The sequence below is a fragment of the Cavia porcellus genome, unplaced genomic scaffold, assembly GCF_034190915.1.
Source record: "Cavia porcellus strain 051 isolate PalLab524CR breed Dunkin Hartley unplaced genomic scaffold, mCavPor4.1 scaffold_2, whole genome shotgun sequence".
NCBI lineage: Eukaryota > Metazoa > Chordata > Mammalia > Rodentia > Caviidae > Cavia > Cavia porcellus.
In genome coordinates, this window is record NW_026947485.1 from 119,362,488 (window position 1) to 119,382,019 (window position 19,532).

The window sequence follows — 19,532 nt, forward strand, 5'->3', positions numbered from 1 at the left end:
ATAGACAGAGATGCGCCTGCCCCGAAGTGTGTTCTATAGCTCTTCACACGGCGACATGCCCTCTCCTGTCTCATCTCTATGTCCTGCCATGCCTCATCCTGGAAGTCTAGAGAGGAGGCCACTCCGTACTGGACAGTACCATGTCAGCCTACCTCAGAGGTGACAGCAGTGAGCATACAATGCATGTGCTGGCTTTTAGCCTTACTATTATTTTCTGGACTCTTACTGAGGAAAATAGAGCTTTCCAAGCGCTGGTTTGTTAACACATAGCCATGTTTATGGGGCTTGTGTCCCTTGGCCCAGGATCTGAGCCGAGTGTGAGCTTTAACTGATGGATGTGCCTTGGCCTATTTTCATGGCCCCTTGAGCCCCAATTGCTAGCTCATCAGAGACTCACGTCAGATAGCAGAGATCTGATCTGAGAGGGCCACACCTTGGCCATGCTGTGCTTGAAAAGTTACTGCCCCTTGCCCCAGCTGATCTGGAAAAGTGCCATCAAGGGACATGACTTGTTTATGGTTGTCTCATGGCACCCCAAGCACTAACCTTTCTCCACGTGTCCCCCTTCCTCACGACAGTGGTTCCCAACGGCTGCAGCCCGTGACCAGATAAGAAGTGACAGAAAGCCTGAGATAATCTCCCAGTCTCCATAGACTCTGTGATGCTACTGGGAAGGATTTCAAAGGCGGTTCCATTCATATATTAAGATAGTACTATATGAAACAGAGGGGCACAAAGCAGTTTGTGTTGCTGGCAGTACAGATTCATCGGAGGGAAATGTGATATAAATATTCCCACTGTTTTGACTCATCCCTGAAATTTTATTGTAGGAAAATAACCCATCAGGAAGAATATATGCACAATGTATAATATAAAACTGGAAAACAAACTAAATGTGTAACAGTGCAATAATGTTAAAATGCACCTTGCTATATTAAGCAGGTAGACTGTTAGGTAGCTAAAAAGGTGTTACAAGGCATATAGAAAATATAGAGAAGTATGTATGAAATAGTATTAAGAAAAGAAAATTGAACTACAGAATTATACAGTCATTATATACATACATAACTGTAATAGGCAGGCAGATAGATAGACAGGTAGGTAGATAGGTAGATATGTAGGCAGGCAGATAGATTGGTTGGTAGATAGGTAGATAGGTAGATAGATATACATGTATTTATAAAACTAGGAAAGAAATGAGCCTTTAAGAGGAAGAAATAAAGCCAAAGGTTGGCCAGGTCTGAAGTGTATTGACTGCTGTAGGTCAGAACGGCCGCTGGCGAGAAAACACGAGCTCAGAACTCAGTCTTGACATTGGCTTCGTCTCTGGAGTGTCTTTCCTGATACCAGTTTTCTTTTGGGGTCTTAAACTGTCATTTTGGTATCAGGTCTCCTTTTCTAGAAAATACTAAACTAGATTGAAACTGTAAAACCAACAAAAGTTATCTTGGAGAAATGTAATTGATGTGATCAAGAAAGAGGGTTACACTATAAATTTTTTACCTTGACATGAAATTGCTTAAAATTTTAGTAACCATCAAAGAACTAAGAAGCTGTCTTTTCTCTAATACTTGCTTGCACCATAGCAGAATAGAGTTATTAACTGGAGAATTCCATGGTGGTATTTCTATATAAAGGAGTATGGTTTCTTCATATTCCTTTATATAGCAGCCTGTTGCATGCTTTTTGTTACTTGATATTAAATTATTGGTACTCTAGAAAGTGAAGAAAATACCTTATAGTAGCTAAGTTTTTATAGGTCAGATCTGTACCTCACATTTTTCATTATTAGAAAGATAATCACAGATTCTGCAATGGGTTTATCACATCCCTAAGAATCTTCCTCATGATGCCTCTTTTGAGAGAGCTTCTGAAGAGAAAAACTAATTTTGGCTTAACAAAATCTCTGGGAAATCTGCTTCAGAGAATCAAAGGAATCGTCTTAATATCAGAATTAGGTAAGAGTCAGGAAGGGAAGGCATCACCGAGAGGACCTGTAGCTATAAAGTGCAGTGCTTCATGAAAATTTACCCCGATGGTATGGATCTGAAGAGAACCATTATAGTGATCTAAAAAATGATCTTGAAGATTCATCACTGGTTTTTCTATGCTCTCAAAGTCTACTTGGTACCATTGTAACACGCAACAACACCGATAGACTGCTGTTTTATTTTATGTTGTTCATCAAATTACTCCCCATGTGACAGTTGCCAGCCACTAATATGTGGCTGTCAAAACTTTAATGTGTTTCTGTGAATCTTGAAAATGTTCAATTTTCTGCTTGTTGGGGAACAGAGTGGTGAATGAACATACCTAGCTCAACATCGGCATCGTTGTTTTGGTATGTATGTCAGACGTAAGCCAAAAACTCACCATTCTGTAATGCAGTGGAAAGAGAAAGAAAAATCAATGCTTGACCAACATAATCTCCCAGTTGCTTCATCTTAAGATAAAAACAGAATACATGGACTGCTGGGAGCTGTTTGTGAGCAAGTTCTGCAGTGTCTCAGGCCTGGCTGTGGGGTGCTGAGTTCCAATCCTCTGGGCAGGGTCTTGCCTCTGTCCTGCTGCAGAAGCCCAGCTCTCGGCTAACTCCTGCAGAAGGAGAAGAGCAGGACTTTCCAGAACTGTGAAATTCGCTTGCTGTTACGTTAATGAGCCTCTCTTCCTTACGCCCAATCTCATGGCAGCACCTGCTGTTTCTAGCCCAGCAGAGGTCTCAGGTGGATTTACCTCCCTGCAGCTTTGCTCTCGCAGGACTTTACATCAGTGTCCTCTCCTGTAACTCACCTCTATCAGCAGTCAGGAATAGTTTTGAATGTGAAACACAGGTAACGTCATTTACCATTTCAAACCTGCCACTGGTTTTGTTTTTGTTTTGTGTGCACTGGAGAGTTGAGCCTTCATCCTTAGCTCCCTCTCCAGGCCTTTGAAATAAGGTGCTGCTGGCCAAGGCCTGGTGTCCTCCAGGAGCAGCCCAGGAGCAGCCTGCGTGTTTGCTCTGTGCCAGTGGATTCTTAGCGCCACCTGGCTCAGGGCATCAGACATCTGCTTGGACTCCCAGGGAGACTCCGCTGAGGAGTCAGGGCGTCCCTGGGCCCCTCTTGCCCTCCCCCCTTTCCCACTGAAGGGAGCAGGCCCTTTCCCCAGAGTTGTGGTGGTCACCACACCTGCAGGACTCACTGCTGTTGTGCACATCCTGAATCCCCTTGGGCTCTTTCCTTTTCTCTGGAGAGGCTCCTTAAAACTCCCTGCTGCCCAGGAAAGAGCTGTCTTTGCCTGGGACCAGGGCCAGGACCAGCAGCTGGGAGCCTCCAGGCTCCAGTGCCTCTGTGCTCTACCTGGTCTCTTAGTGAGGGCGAAGGAAGCTCCTCCCCTGCCTGGCCCCCATGCTCAGGTTTCCCGGATGCCCAAGGACGCGAGGACTGTCCCATAGGCCAGCACCTCCAGGCGAGTAAATTTTTAAAACAAATGTTTCCTGCAGAACACAGAATACCTTAATGAAAACATTGATAGGAACATAACAAAGCACTAAAAACAAGACTTAGAATCCCTTGTGTCTGCACTGAATGTTGGATTTTTCTTTCTGTGACACTAGATAAAAATCTCATCAACATACAAAATCATTCTGAGCCTCGGATTTTCTCTGGATGAGAGCTTTGATTAGCTTTTTAGAAGTTCTTCATTAGTAATTGGCTTCCTTTTATTTATTTGTTTATTTATTTTGGTCTGGCTGTTGTCTCTAATAAGTTTATGTTCTCGCAAACAGTTCCATGAAGATGAGCTGCCAGGTGCACCTCCTGTTGGGTCCTGGAGTATTACAGTTTAACACTTTATCAAATGCAACAAGTGCTGTTGGCTGAGACCTTCGCCTATGCCTCGGAGACCAGAGGCGGGGCGCCTGCGCAGTCCTGCCTTGCGCCTGACCCAGTTGTGCAGCGGTGACTGTGTAATTAATAGACATTTGCATAAGCTCCTCTCCCCCGGCAAGCTGCATAGCGGTCTTAGTGGTTATCTCCTTCTCACCCTGCGCAGCCTCGGCAGTGCTATTCCACTTTGCATATCAAAATATATAGAGATTAAATTACTTAGGACAAATTGATAACGGAATAAGTTGGGGGACTCAGCAACAACCCGTGCGGACTCTAAATGTCTTCCCGCCCTGCTCTCTTCCCACACGTTGGAGTGCGGACCGTCAGCAGCTGGGAGCGGGAGCCATTTACAGATTTATGCAGGAGTGGAAGCATTCATTTTGGGGCTCTCTGAAGCCGCCAAAGGAAGGTTTGTTAATAGAGGATGTAGTGTCTGAGAATTATTGCTGTGATGTCTGTAATTTTTAATAAAAATTCGAGGCAGCGCAGCGGTGTCTGCACACCATGTGAATTTAAAGAACTGTTTTTTGGTGTGTTTGGTTTGTATTTTTTAAAACCACCTTTCAAACACCTTCAGACTACTCTGACCACAGAATATCTACAGGTGTAGTCGGAGGACGTATCCTTCTCTTGCCTCCCTCTGCCTGACCCAGAAACAAGGAGACACTTGCTGACCTTTCTGGGCATTTGAGCAAGACTTCTCTTACTTTGCACATTTTTCCCCCTTAAGTAGTCTTCCCCTAGTCTTTCTGTGGTGACCTTAAGCCTTTACAAGAGATAGCATCTGAATGGAGGTGTCTCTTCTTTCTCCTCTTTCCTTCTTCTTTAGAGACTGTGAAATAGGATTGCCTGCATTTCAGACCTTGCTTCTTCCTGCTTTGTAGGTGTTAATGACTTCAGGGACTGCCTCAATGTTGTCCCATTGTCACCAACAAAACAAAGCAAGCCAGAACAGACACTTCTGGTTCTTTTCCACATTTACCCAGCCTTGCGGCCTCTGTGAAGGACCAAAGCTGACGTGTCTTTCCTGTGAGTCCTTCCTCATCAGGTGTGGAGCAGATGCTTTTTGGCTTCAGTTCCCTGCCACACTCTTCTCTGCCCAAGTCCTGCCTGTCCCCTGGGATCTGTACCAGGTTAGATACTAGATCTTCAGGCAGCCTTTACCGCCCTCTCCGCCCACACTGGCACAAACCCCATGAGATCTGGGGTCCGTAACTTTCCAGTGGCCGGGACCCTAATGAATTGTGTGCTATGGTGACTTCTGTAACCCCTGAATTACAGATGTACCTCGAAGAGAGGGGATACCCTCTCATCTTGTGACATGTACCTCACTGTGTAAGAGAGCCCAGCCAGCATCACGGCCCCCACACAACTGAACCACACAGCCAGCCCGAGACCTGTGGTGGGAAAACAGCCGTTTCCTGAGGCTAAGAGCTCCCCGAGGTGTCATTCCTGGGAACAGGGGTTTCCTGGGCACCCAGCAGGGCCATCTGTTTCTCGAGGGAGAGCTCTGCCTGGCCACAGGCCCTCCTGGTTCCGCTCATCTTCCAGTGAGGGGCAGCTCATTCTCCACCACCATGACCCTTTGGTCTGCTCTGGAAGCTTGAAGCCTTTCTGTGTCTTCCCATGGAGCAAGGAAACCCACCCACGAGGTGGCTTTCCTGCTGCTGTTGAGTCCTGTCATCCTTCTCCCGCCCATCAGACCAGGTGAGCCACCGCTGCTCTCCCTGGCATCCAGCTTCCTGCTCTCTTTAGAAACCCTAAGGGAGAGGGAGTAGTGACAGGCTCGCCTGGCATCTGGAGTTCCTGCTCCCACAAGCGCCGTCCAGCATGTTTCAGCGCTGTGGTGACCGCTGGGATCCCAGCTCCCCAAGCTGAGTCATGGGCTGCTGTCTCCTGTCTTTCCAGCTCACACTGAGTATCCCTCATTGGAAATGCTCGGGACAGGAAGTGCCTCCGATTTGGGACATTTTCAGATTTTGAAATACTTTTGCGTAGATTTTACTGGTTTGAGTAATTGAGTAACTCCTGAATCTGAAACCCTCAGAATCTGAAACTTTTTGAGCATGATGCTGACACTCAAGAAGTTTTGTGTTCTCAGATTTTTGGATTGCAGGTGCTCAGCCCATAGCTGATACTGGACTGTAACCTGCATGAGAGCAGATGCTGCCTGTGCCTTGGGCGTGCTAAGGAGTCCTGCAGTTACTCCTGGCACTGAGGATGTTCCCCAGATGCGCTTACTGAATAAATGGATGGACAGATGGATGGACAGATGATGAGTGATTAGCTTAGAGTCTTACGTGGGCATTTGGGCATGTTCACTGAATTTGTGTGTACAGAAAATGTGCACTAATAAAAGTGTGAATCAGGAGGAAAGGCAGGGATGTGCTATGTGCCTCACTAATTTCGTAGTCTGTATAACACACTTTAGGAGGACGCAGTGGGATGGTGGGCAGGAGCCAGCTCACAGAAGCAAAATACCATCTTGGTGCACCCGTTTCTCTAAGTGGTAAAATCAGATACTTTTTTAATGTGGAAACCAGTAGATAGATTTTAGAAATTATTACAAAGTTGACATACACTTTTCATGGAAATTACTCCTGGAGAATTTCTCCTAGCACTCCCTCAGGCCCTGTTTTTTGCTTTGGGTGTACTTGGGAGGAGACACTTGGGAAAACAGGTATTGGCGCTCTGTGTAGCTGTTGGAACTTCCACACACACAGCCTCTGGATGAAGGGGTCACACAGGCCAGTGATAGTTACCTTTGACACCACAGGTTGTCTCAACTGTGTGGCTTCTGCAGGTATTTGTTGAGCAGCTACCAAATAAGCAGGCAGAACTGCAGTAGACAAGTGGACAGGAGACTACTTCACCTCAGAGTCCTCCTGCTGACCCAAAGTGCAGTGCGGCTTGCTTTGCTTCTCACCTAGGCAGGTCTCTGTTCAAATGTGACCTCTGCCAAGGGCCTTTCCTCACCAACTTGCCTAGCATAACCCTTCACCCATCAATTTGCATGTATTTTAAACATTTCCCTTTCTTCCGTTTGCCTCTCACTGTCTTACTAGGCACAGAACAAATAAAAAATGAGGAAAAATATGTTCTCCCTAGAAAAATCTTGAACACACATCTGTGCATTGCCTATGTGGATATGGAGTTAGAATCTTTTCTAAGAACCAGATGGAAGCATTTGTGAACTTCTTTGGAAGAATATACTTCAAAGCCTAGGCCTCAAACAATTACCCTAATATCAATTAAAGTGTTCAGAATTTATAACAAGCCTTTAGCACAAGGGCCAGTTAGATGGCCAGTTATATCACAATCCACAAATTTAGATGCTGACATAAATTAGTGCAGAATACAAATATGTTGAGCATTTTTTAAATGTCTGAAAGTGATGAATGTACAGTAGTGAAAGAAGATACTATAAAAAGTGGACAAATTTAAGAAACAAAGAGGTTTAGAAAGGAAAGCATATAATTAGCCTAGATTACAAAGCAGATAAAGTTAAAGGGAGCCTTAATGTACTAGCAGATAAATCAGAAGGAACTGCACACCTTGTAGCAAAAATGAGGGATGGTAAATCTGATGACAGGTTAAGAGCTGTAAAGACAGAAGATTAAAATGCCCAACAGGAGTTCTGGAATGAGAAACTCAAAAGAATGAAGGAAGGCCATTATTCAAAGAGCTGATGCCAAGACTTTCTGGGAAGGCTTGAAAGGATATTGATGTTTATATTCAGTGAATTTCCAGCAGAATGAGTGGAAAGAAATCCACATCCAGCAACTGTGGTGAAGAACTAGAGGAAAAGAAGGGTGATAGAAGACGGACATGTAGCCAGGCTTTATCCTAGCTGCTCTGGAGGCTGAGTCAGGAGGATCGCAAGCTCAAGTTGGCCTGGGGAGCTTAGCCAGACCCTGTCCCAAAATAAAGTAGAACAGAGCTCAGGGGTAGAGGGCTTAGTAGTAGGCATGAAGCCCTGGGTTCAATCCCTGGTACTGAAGGGAAAAGAAAAAAGGCACGACAATTATACTGATCATTGACTTCAAACTGGAAAATAATGGAAACCATAAGGAAATAAGATGATGTGATCCAAGCCCCAAGAGAATACAGTCATACTCCAGGCTCTAAATTTCCTCACCTACAAACACTGTTTTGTGAAAATGAGAACACATAAAGCATGAAAGGACAGAGCACTTATTTCCTGTAGTTTTCACTGAGGAGGTCCCAAGAGGACAAGTGTCAGTCATAAGAAGATCCTGGGTGGATGCTGAGCTTGGGGAAGATGGCACGCAACAAGGATGTAGAATCTGAGTAGATCCCCACTGACGGTGGCTTATAAATTCTAGTAATGCTTGCTTCACAGGGCTAAAAACTCAAAGATACAGCTGGAAGACCGGACAGAAGTAGAGTATAAATCGGAGGGGGAGTTAGAAGTAACCACCTATGATACTTGAATTGTTTGAAAAAAATGAAAGATACTGAATAATTGTCAATTCTATTCAGTAAATTAATTAAAACTTTGGGGATAACTACTAACTCTTTAGAAATATGTGTAATTTCCAAGATACAGAGATACCTGTTCACAAACCTAGTTTATTTGATTCTGGTGAAGATGGCTGAGGTCATGTTCATCCCTGGATGAGTTCTCAAACAGGAAGCAAAAATTTAACCAAATGTTTCTGTTCGTGAACTGAATTGTTCGTAAATGGAAGTGTTCATGAATTATCACTGTAATAAAGAGAAAAGGCAATGAGGAAAAAATTGTTTTTACAATTGATCCAAAAGAAAGCGTCGAGGGAGCGGAAGCAGAAGGAGAAGTGTTTAAAAATATAATGAGTAAAAAGTTCACAGTAAAATGGAAGAAATAAAATTACATTAGTAATCACAAGTCCTATCCATGAGCTAAATCCTCCATTGAAGAGACAGATTGTGATGGTGAATTTTTAAAAACCCATCTACACTCTTTTTCCATTAAACATAAAGGCCCAGAAAGATTGAAACTGAAATCGTTTTTAATTGCACAATGTAAATAGAATGCTGATGTGGCTGCATTACCAGCAAAAGCATAATCAGTTACAGGATCACTTCATATTAAAGTTCAGTTCTCTAGGAAGATATGCCTAGAGCATTTAAGTAACACAGCCTTGGACTATATGAAGCAGAAAACTGACAGACTGCACCAGAAATAGATAACCCAAATGTGCAGGAGACAGCTGAACTTCTCTCAGAAGCTGGTAAGTCAAACAGCAAACATACAGGAAGTTAAAGATATGGCCAACACAGCTCTTCGATGTCGTGAAACAAGTAGGAGCCTGAAGCTATCAAATGAAGATTACATATTCTTTATACATATTCTTTGGAGCACCTGCTGGAACATTAAAACTTGAGAATGAAATACTTGGAGGCAAATAATAAAGTTCAGAAATTAGTGAAGCAAAGAGGATCCATCAAAGATACCTCTGACAGAGACCAGCATACAGCAGGTGTTTAATAAATATCTGTCCAGTGCATAATATGCAACAGAGACTATAAATGTGTGTGTATTTAAAGATCTGGAAGGAAATTCACCAGTGATTAAATCTGACCTCTGCAGTTTTGGATTGTCCTGCTTTTAGTCTTGTTCTTCTCTGTATTTTCTGAACTCTCCATATATTACTCTGAAAATTTTATGAAAACACATTGCTTCAATGCAAATAAATAGATTTTTGAAGAGTAAACTAGATTACACTATTAGTCTAGAATAGATTTCTAAAGAGTTGCTTTCCCATTGCTGGACAGAGTACCCAACACCACAGTGTAAAAGAGGAGAGATGTAATTTGGCTTGTGGTTTCAAGGGACTTTGTCCATGAGTGGTTGGCCCCTAGGCAAGAAAATCATGAGGGAAGATTGTGGTGGAGCAGAGCTGTTCCAGGAAGCAGGACAGGAGAACAGTGCCAGCTAGGAAATGGTCCACGGGCCAAATATAGCACCAAGGCCTCGCCTTCGTATTGTACCCCGACACACCTGGGGCAGACCCCAAAGCCAGTCAAGTGACATCCGCCCTTGCCAGGATGTGGTCTAGGGCCTGCGCTACTCAGCAGCACAGGTGAGAGGCAGGAGGTGCAGAGGAGCCTGGCTGACTCTGGGGATGTGAGGGACTTTGTCTCTACCCCACGCAGGACCTAAAATGTAAATCTTCACCATGGCAGAAACAAAGCCTTTCTCAGAGAGTCACTGTGGTAGGATTGTCTGTCCTGTAGATGCGTGGTCTTCCCCGACCCCACACTCAAGACGGTAAGGTCGGGGAGATTTCTCTCTACCTCCGAGGGATGTGACCAGAATGGAAGGTGGCAAATTCCACCGGTCTGGAATATGAAACCAGTGGAAAGCTTAGTCTGTGAAATTATATTTGTGCCCTCCCGGAGAGCAAAGAAAATTAAGAAATGAACTGAGTAACTCATCATATTTATTACATGTGAGATGAAGGTGCAGTATTACCATTTCCTTCTGATAGTCACATCTAATAGTTCTAAAACCAATTCACAATATGCATGTCAGACTTATTTTATGAGACATTTAACCATTGCTAAATTAAATTTCATAAGGGAATGTGCCTCTATAACTTCTCTGGAGTTGCAGAGATAGAAATCTGACCCATCATTTCTATTTTCACAGAAAACCATTTAGCTGAACTTTGTTCCAGCAGAAGTGCGTATAGAGTTGTAAGTCTAACACACTTCATTGGCTGTGTCTCTTTCCACGCTCATATTTTTCTCCATGTGAATCTCTCAGTTCATTAGTACTGACAGCAGATGGTAGCACTTTCACATAAATTTACCTCCTGACTTGATCTAAGAAATGTCATTAAAAGGATCCTGACAGTTGTGATGTTCTTCCTTTCCTGAAAAAGGTTAAACAAATCAAGTACAGGAGTTTAGATTTTTCTTTAACTCCAAAGTTAAGTCCTAAAACAACAGATGGCTGCTTTCAGCTCTGATTTCTGGCTGTCCGAAGGAAAACAGAAAATAGAGATCATCTTTCCTGATACCATAAACCTTAAAAAAAAAAAACCTGAAGAAAAATGGCTTTTAGAGGACGTTATCCAGATTGTCTACCTGAATCTCAAGCCTCAGATTATTTGTAAATTCTGTGATTGGTCTAAACACAACTTGCCGGGCTTGACAATCACCTGATCAAATGTGCCTGAAAAAATGGAATTGACCTTTGGGCTGGGGGTAGGTTAAATCTGCTTATCGATTTCGGAAGTAGGACTATCTTGACTCTTTCAGAGTACCATAGTTTTTGTTGTAGAGGTGTTTCACTTGCTTAGTTAGGTTAATTCTTAAATATTTAATTTTCCTTTGTGCTATATGATAGGTTTTTTTCCAAAAGATGAAATTATTTCAAAAGCTGAGAAGTATAAAACAAAAAGAGGCCTTTATTCTGAGAACATGGAGAGAGATGACTGGCACCCCTCACTGCTGGAGTCCAGCGATTTCTCCGGCAGACAAATGGCTTGGGGGGTATATAAGTAGCCTTGGTTTGGGGTGGAACCTAAGGGGGCATCAGTGATGCACGGGTAGCCCATTGGTCCTAGGTTTCGCGCCATAGGTAAATTCCCAGAGGCGGGGAAGATGGCATCACAGGTAAATTCCTAGGGGTGGGGGAGATAGAGGCTTCCTGTTTCCAGTTGAGGCTTTCCTGGCTACAGTGTCCTGTCTGGACCAAAACCCTTTCATATCCCGTCTTATGATTATTATTATGAAAAGGGGTAAAGATTTCACTCTTTAACTACTTCCTGCTGGCAGAGGGCACTGTACTGGAGCCTAGGGGAGTCGATCGGATGAGAGTTGATGCCCAGGTAGAAGCTGGTGCCAGGTATTTTAGCCAGGACAACTTCACTGGTGAATGCACGTATGTTAGACTGGAAAAACCAAGAGACAAGATGTTATGAGGAGACATGGCACTGTCATATTTAAGGACCCAGGTGAAGTAGAAGGAAAGGTGCCTTTGATTTAGACATGTCATTGTATCAGGATGACGTTGAGGTAGGAACATTTCCACAGTAAGGCAGAATTCTGAAAATTAAATGTTGGGTTTAGGAGGAGTGAGGTGCTTGAGAGGAGCTTACTCCCCCATCTGAAAGCATAAAAGTTAAAAAGGGTAGGTGTGTAAGGCTTGTCTCTGGTATGCATGATGTTGGAGTCTGTAGGCAATACCGTTAAAGAGTCCTGCTGTAAAAATGATCATTAATAGAATGTAAGAAATTAGGAACCAAAGTGGATAACAAAACATGACTTAGCCTGTTAACTGTGGCTGTGAGGCCTTGGTAAGGCAAAGATGAGTAGGAAGAGGATGGTTAGATCTAGGACTTGAGTGATGTGAAACCAGAATGGCAGTCTAGCAGCTTTGGTTTAGGCATGGGTCGCTGTAACCTAGTTGTATCAGCAGTTTACCTGGTTGTGGGAAAGGCTTTTATGTATCCTGAAAAAGTATAAACAAAGTGAGAAGACAAAATGTATCTGTCAGTCTTGACCAGGGTTGTCTGACAAATTGGTGAATAAGAAAGGAAAGGGGTAGTCTTATATCACTGAAGAGAGGTCCACCAGCTACAACAGGTGGAAGCTGCCGAGGCCTTGGTGTGTCTAAGTGAGCCTGCATAAACACAAGGGAGTGAAAGCATTTTAAGATTTAGGACTGGGACCTGCACGAAATAAGCCCTATTTATAAATGGCATAGGTTGACCATCAATAATCCATCACAGAGATTGAGGACTTAGTATAGCAGTCTGAAAACTCAGAAAGAACTCTGTATATATGGCCTTTATGTCCACAAATATAGAGAATGTCTTACCTGAGACTTTAGTGCGACTTGGACTCTGAGACAGACACCTTAAAGGGGACTGTTGTTGCCCTGAACCCCCTCAGTCTTTGGTAGCAATTTTTTTAAGCAATGAATCTGGCAGTGTCGACATTTCCTGTGAGGGCTAGAAGTTAGGATGGCTTACCCACTCTCTGGTGGCTAGGACAGTCCAGTAGCCCTGGAGTAAGGTCTCAAAGAATGCCAGGATGGGACACTCTCTTGCCCAATGTCTTCTGCTGCATTTGAGTGTGGTCCATGGGAGGCCAGGCAGCTCCACCTTGTGTAGGTTTACCTGCCTTAGAACTCCAAGTGTCAAAAGTATTAAAAATATGAAAAACCATATTAAGATCTCTCTAAGGTTTGAAGGTCAAGTTTTGCCTTTTTGTTTGGGATTTGGACTACAGTAGAATTAAGTAAGCATGTAGGAGTTTAATATTGGCATTTGAGATCAGAGAGTAGGCTTTATCTGGATGGCACACCACTTTTTTTTTTAGGGTGCCACATGGAATTAACAAAAAAGGCTTCAGTCTGCCCTCTCTCTTTTGGAGTATAATCTCATTTTAATGGAAACATTTAGCAGTAAAGGTTTACCAATCGTATGAATACTTTTACCAAAACTGATCTAATATTTTGAAATTCTGAATACATTTGTTTGTTTTTAAACCTAAACAGGAGATTGGTGACAACAGAGTATAATGTATAATGGCAGTAAGCCACAGACAATAAGCTCAACATATAACAGTAGTGGTGGTCTACAGCAAAAGGAATTGATAAATATCTTTTAATTTTAGTCATTAAAACAGGAGATTAGTGAAAGCCTTGATTGATAAACAAGGCTGGTAAAATTATCAGGTGGCCAATAACCTTGATTAAATGGTTTGAGAATTGTAATAAAAAAAAAAGCATCTTTTGAGCGGAGCTGAATTGTAAAAAAAAGCATGCCTGAGCGGAGCTGCTGAGCTGCTGTTTTGCAGTGCTCCGGCATAGCACACCCAGCATGGGGGTGTGGCGAGCATCCGGACGTACTGTGCAGGGGTGGGCTGGGACAGCCCCTGGAAACTCAGAAGGTGGCAGCGACGATGGTGCACAGGGGAGGGAGGGGCTGGGATAGCGCATGGGGGAGGGTCTGGGAGGTGGCCCAACACAGTGCTTGGAGCTGGAACTGCTCACAGGTGCAAGGATTAGAAAGCCCATTTAGGAACACAGCTGGGTTTTGATTAGCCTCCTGGACCTGTTGTAAAAGTTTGTTATCAAATTGCCTGATATAATTCTGTGGGTCAACAGAGAAGCTACCTAATTTATGAGTAATCTGAGATAGGTCAGAAAGGGAAAAAGGCACATGTGTATTAAGAAGTCCCTTGGGGCCAGCTTGCTCCCGAAGTGGCAGCAGAGCTTGAGGAGAAGAATGAGGAGTAGAGGGCCACTGAGCAGCCATCCGTCCAGTAGACGCATGTGAGGAATTATCTGAAGAGCGGCTACAGAGTGGCTGCCGCTCACCCTCGGATGAGGAAACACAGGCAGATGGCGTCTTACTGTGTGCCTTGCAGCAAGAGGATTGCTGTCGGCAACCGTCATGTGGACTACAACAGGGCGGCTGTTGCTGTTCACAAGAGGAGCCACAAGGGGGTGCCTATTGACCACGAGACCTGTCCAAACATGGTGGCACCCTGTGACCACGTGTCCCGTCCGAACATGGTGGCGCTCTGTTGCCATATGACCCTTCTGAACATGGTGGCACCCTGTCCCGAGGCAGAGGGTTGCAACATGGCGACTGTTCTGGCGCAAGCTGGAACAATCACGAGGCCTGCTGGAAGGACATAGCGACCAAGAGCTAGTATGGTGGGTGGGCAGTGAGAATGCTGTAGAGGATAGAGCATTCTCAGGAGAATAAGAAGTCGGAGACTACAAGGAAGTGCTAACAGAAGGATTAGAGCCGCTGGGAGAGTTATGGGTCCTGGGAGACGGAGGGGAAGACGATTGCACAGCGGGAAATAACGTCGAGGAACTATTTTGGGGGTAGGGAGGTGGCGGCTGGGAAAACACTGGAGGAATATTGTCATGCGAATCCTGAGGGCAGGACGGAAAAGTTTGCGGTGCGGTAGAGTTAGCTAAAAGTATCTGAGCAGGAGCACAAAACTTAATGAAAGATGGGTGTGTTCTCAGAATAAGAAAGGCCTGAATATAAGGGAGTTCTAATAACTTGTCGCTGGCCTGACAGAAATCATACAAGTTTCTGAGAATGCAGGGGTCAAATGTTCCTTCCTTGGGCCAACGATTGCCACTAAGTGGGTAGGTTGGCCAGACCTCCCGGCAGTAAAAAGTTAATTGTTTAGTTTTTATGGTACTTTTTATTTTTAGAGTACATAAATTGGAAATTAAACATTGTAAAGGTGTTTTTTGGGAGATAGAAAATAGGTTTCCCCTGACTGATTCAGGCAAGAAATAAGCCGTGGTCCAGAGAACAAGCCGTCGTTTGTGGCACCACACGGCAGCTAAGGTTCCAAAAACTCGTATATTCCAGTCGTCACTGAGAGATTTACGAGTGGATTTACGAGAGATTTACACGTGGGGTCAGTAGCAGTTTTGCTCGTGAAGGCGCCAGGCTTTAAGGGAATTGAGGGTCTTTCAGTGTGGGCGGTCCAAAACTCTCTGCTATAGGCTATCTGAACCCAAAGAACGTGAGAGATTTTAGAGTGTGGACACAGGTTTGCCCAGAAAAAACCCTGCCCTGGGCTGTCCTAAGGACGTGAAAATGTCACAGACCCACGCGAACGGGGAGAACAGTTGACTGGGGCTGCCCAGTGCCAAGAGTTCCCCAGAGAGTGCTCACCTGAAATCAATCTGGCCTATGGTGAGTGCAGGCGGCTAGCGACAAGTCAAACATCTCAGGAGAAGAAAAAGCGCGGAATTAATCCAGGATGTTATCCAGTTTGTGAATCGGTTGGGGGACTCAACTGGGTGTGTCCCAGGAGTCAATCGCCTGCTGATCGAATCATGGCACCAAATGATAGGATTATTTCCAAAAGATGAAAAGTATTTCCAAAAGATGAGAAGTACAAAACAAAAAGAGGCCTTCATTCTGAGGACACGGAGAGAGATGACAGGCACCCCCTACCACTGGAGTCCAGCGATCTCTCCAGCGGACACGTGGCATGGGGTTATGTAAGTAGCCTCGATTTGGGGTGGAACCTAAGGGGGCATCAGGGATGCACGGGTAGCCCATTGGTCCTAGGTTTTGCACCATAGGTAAATTCCCAGGGGCGGGGGAGATAGAGGCTTCCTGCTTCTGGTTGAGACTTTCCTGGCTATAGTGTCCTGTCTAGGCCAAAACCGTTTTACTATGTGGATGGTATTTTTTTCTAAATTTGTTTCTCAGTGGTTATTTGTGTGCACTATTAATTTTTGTGTGTTGATTTTGTATCCTGCTAACATCACTAAGTTTGGTTCTTCCAAAAAGAGGTAAAAGATGTCATATTAAAGTGAGCCATGCACACCATGTTTGCAGCAGCACGATTCACAGTAGCTGAATCTTGGAAGCAGCCTATAGGTCCATCAGCAGATGAATGGATAAAGAAAATGTGATATTTACACACCACGGAGCATTACTCTGCCACAAAGATAAATTTAAGTCATTTATAGGAAAATGGATGCATCTTGAGACCATAACGTTAGGTAAAATAAAACAGACACAAGAGCTTAAATATCTCATGGTTTTTCTTCTATGAGAAACCCAAAAAATATACATAAAGAACAAAATAAGCGATAGATAATAGGAAACAGGAAGAAGGATCTTCCTCAAATGGGGAGGGGAACAAGAGACAGAGGAAGGGGGCGGGGATGTAAAAACTATTAACACGTGTTATGTATACCCACCAACTTCCCACAAGCAATATAAATGTGTTATGAACGTGAACTGATTAAAAATAAGTAGAATTTTAAAAATGGTATTGGCTCAGGCCATGACAATAACTGGGAATTCTGCGACTTCTGCAGGGTAAGGAATTCTGTGGGATTAACCACATTTCTGAGTTAGGGATGCTTTGCCTCCAGTTAGGCTTCAATCAATTTAGTTTGCTAAGTGAATGAAAGAGAATATATGAATTCTAGCCCAGGGCACTTGATATTTTCTTACAGTAAGAGAATTAGTCCATTTACTGTAACACAGGGCTGTGGGCACAGTCACCCTGCATATAGGGGCTTGAGCAAACCTAACTCAAATACCTGAAGCCAGAAGCCTGAAGCGCCACCAACTGCAAAACATGTTGAGCAACCAAAGTTTTGGATTTTGGGGCATTTTGGGTTCCATACTCTCAGATGAAGGATAATCAACTGGTAAAGTCTGTGAAAATATCCCAGAATCCAAAGTCTGAAATACTCCTGGTCTCATGCATTTGGGTAAGAGCTACTCAGCCTATTTTTAGAAACAAAAGATTTATTTTGTCTTTATTTTTAAAAGACTTCTCTGTCTGTATTTGAAAAGCAATTAATGATTTGGCTAATTTGCCACTACTAAGAGAAACTAATCCATTTGAGAAAGGATTGGGTGTTGAACCATGTACGATTTAATCCTGTAATTAATTATGGATGCTTCAACACATTGCTAGAAGCCACGGCATGATTAACAACACACTTAAAGAATTTATTCCTAAAGCAGGGGCTTTGGGTTCCAAATGCTCCCCAAACCCACACCCTACTAACATTGTGACAGCAGAGGGCTGACTCCATTCTGCAGACATCTGGTACCTTAGCATCCATTTCTCCCACCATCCTCTGTGCCTGGCAGCCAGGAACTTTACATTCATAGATGTCAGAAATGCAACGCAATGGGGCTCGGGTGTTTGCTTATATGACTCTTATTAAGGGAGAAAAATCTTTTGTAAATGGGAAGAGGACCAAGGGATGAAAGAGGCATGGCTAGGGAGAGGAAGCATAAAAAGATTCAAGATGTATGGTGACCATGTACCAAGTCCCCACAGTGAATGTAATCACTGTGTACTACAAACATGGACTAATAAAAATGAAGTGCTTAGTCTTTATATTTGCCATGCATGGAGGTTTTATGGGGGGGCTTGTTATCTTTTGATATTATTTCCTGATGAACTTTCGTGGCTGTATCTCATTAGGCAGATTTACTAACAAGTAGCTGGCTCAGCCCATTTCCCTGAGAATGTTTCTATTATACCTTCACCTTTGAAGGACAGTTTTGCTGAGCATGACATTTTTGAGGTTTCCCCCACTTTGACTGTGTCTCTCTGCTACTGTCCCATACCGACCTGGGAGCCCAGCTAAAGACCTTTTATTTCTAGTATGGTGCATAAAAACTCCAGAATTTCTAATTGCTTCTTTCCAAAGTCTCTGTGTTCTGTCTTTGAGATTCTATTGCAGAGTTGTTGGCCTAAGTTTTTCCCTTTAATTCTGTAGCCATAGTTTTAATCCTGTGAACGTATTTATAATAATTGTTTGAAGGCCATTGCGTGGGCCTTCGCAGAGTCAGTTTTCATTACCAACATTTCCCCCCTTCGTCTGCATCACACTTTTTGGCTTCTTTGCATATCTCGTAAATTTCTTTGAAAATGAGTTTGGATAATATATTGCAAGAATTCTGGATTTCAACCCCAATGGTTGTCTTTTTGTTATTTTTGCTTTTCTTTTTCTTATTTCAGTAAACTTCCTAGGCTCGATCTATAGCATTTGTCCCCTGTGCATGCAGACACTGGTGTCTCTGCTACTTGTTTTTAATTCTTAGTTCCCATTTGCTGCTGCCTTCCCTCTGGTTGCCCAGCTTGGCTACAGCTGCAGGCTGAGCTTGTGGTCCAATACTCCTGCCCCAGGAGGTCTCCTCATTTTGCTGAAGTCTATGTGCCTGGGCAAGGAGCACCCCAGAAATGAGTTGGGATCTGGTCAGAAGAGGTAGGTTACTGTGGGAGTTCCCCGGAAGCATTTGTCTCCCTTCCTGCCTCTTCCCTTGACTCGCTGCTTCCTGTCTCCCATGCCATGAGCAGCTTTCCTTTGCCCTGTGTCGGTGCCAGGCAGCCCTGCATTGGTGCCAGGCAGCCCTGCCTTCAAGCCAGACAACTCCGCCAAAGTCACCCTCTCCTCCTTTAAGTTGTGAGAATCGGGTATTTTTGTCTCAGCAATGAGGAAACTAACTAATACACCATCTTTGGGTTATAAATTATGTTGGGGTATAAAATAGGAAATCCACCTGTGTGTTAATTTGATAACTTCAAAGTTAGGACACATCCTTATTTTAAAGGATTGACCAGATCATTAAGTTTGCCATAGTTACATGACCATACTGGCCCCACTCTGATCCTTACAGGAGCATCCGATCCTGGGACAACCCTTTTTTGTACTTCATCCTTGCAAGACTGCTGAATTCATGACTCCAGTACTAAAGAATTCCCAGAAAATCAATAGGTAAGAAATACCTTCAAAATACATGGGCCTCTCCTCTGATTTTAAAAGTGTAAATCTTTTTAGATGACTCTAAAACCTAGGCTGAAGAAGAAATATTCTTTGTAATGATAATAGTGGTTAACATGTATTGATTTTTACCATGTGGTAAATGTTGTTCTGAGAGGTTTAGCTATATTAGCACATTGGAGTTTTATAGCATCTTATTAGCTAGGTACCAAGTTTTTTACCCAGTTTACAGAGAAGAAAGCAAAACCAGAGAGGAGTCAAGTCACATAGCTAGTTAAATGCGTCCAGGCACTGAGATTCCAGTGCGGCTCACATCCTTGAAGAAAGCCTCACTTCTGTTCCTGCCAATGGCAGTGGTTTCCACCATTCACCCAGAAGCTGTGAAGGAAGTA

At 43.7% G+C, this 19,532-nt stretch overlaps 1 protein-coding gene across 6 annotated transcripts in view; it reads left to right on the plus strand.

Moving 5' to 3' along the window:
* Atg10 (autophagy related 10) overlaps positions 1-19,532 on the plus strand; it is a 232,250-nt gene that overhangs the window by 211,299 nt on the left and 1,419 nt on the right. For all 6 annotated transcript variants that reach the window (XM_063245285.1, XM_063245290.1, XM_063245288.1 and 3 more), the window contains one exon: positions 19,037-19,134. In XM_063245285.1, coding sequence (XP_063101355.1) covers positions 19,037-19,134 — 98 coding nt within the window. The remainder of the gene's footprint in view (positions 1-19,036; positions 19,135-19,532) is intronic.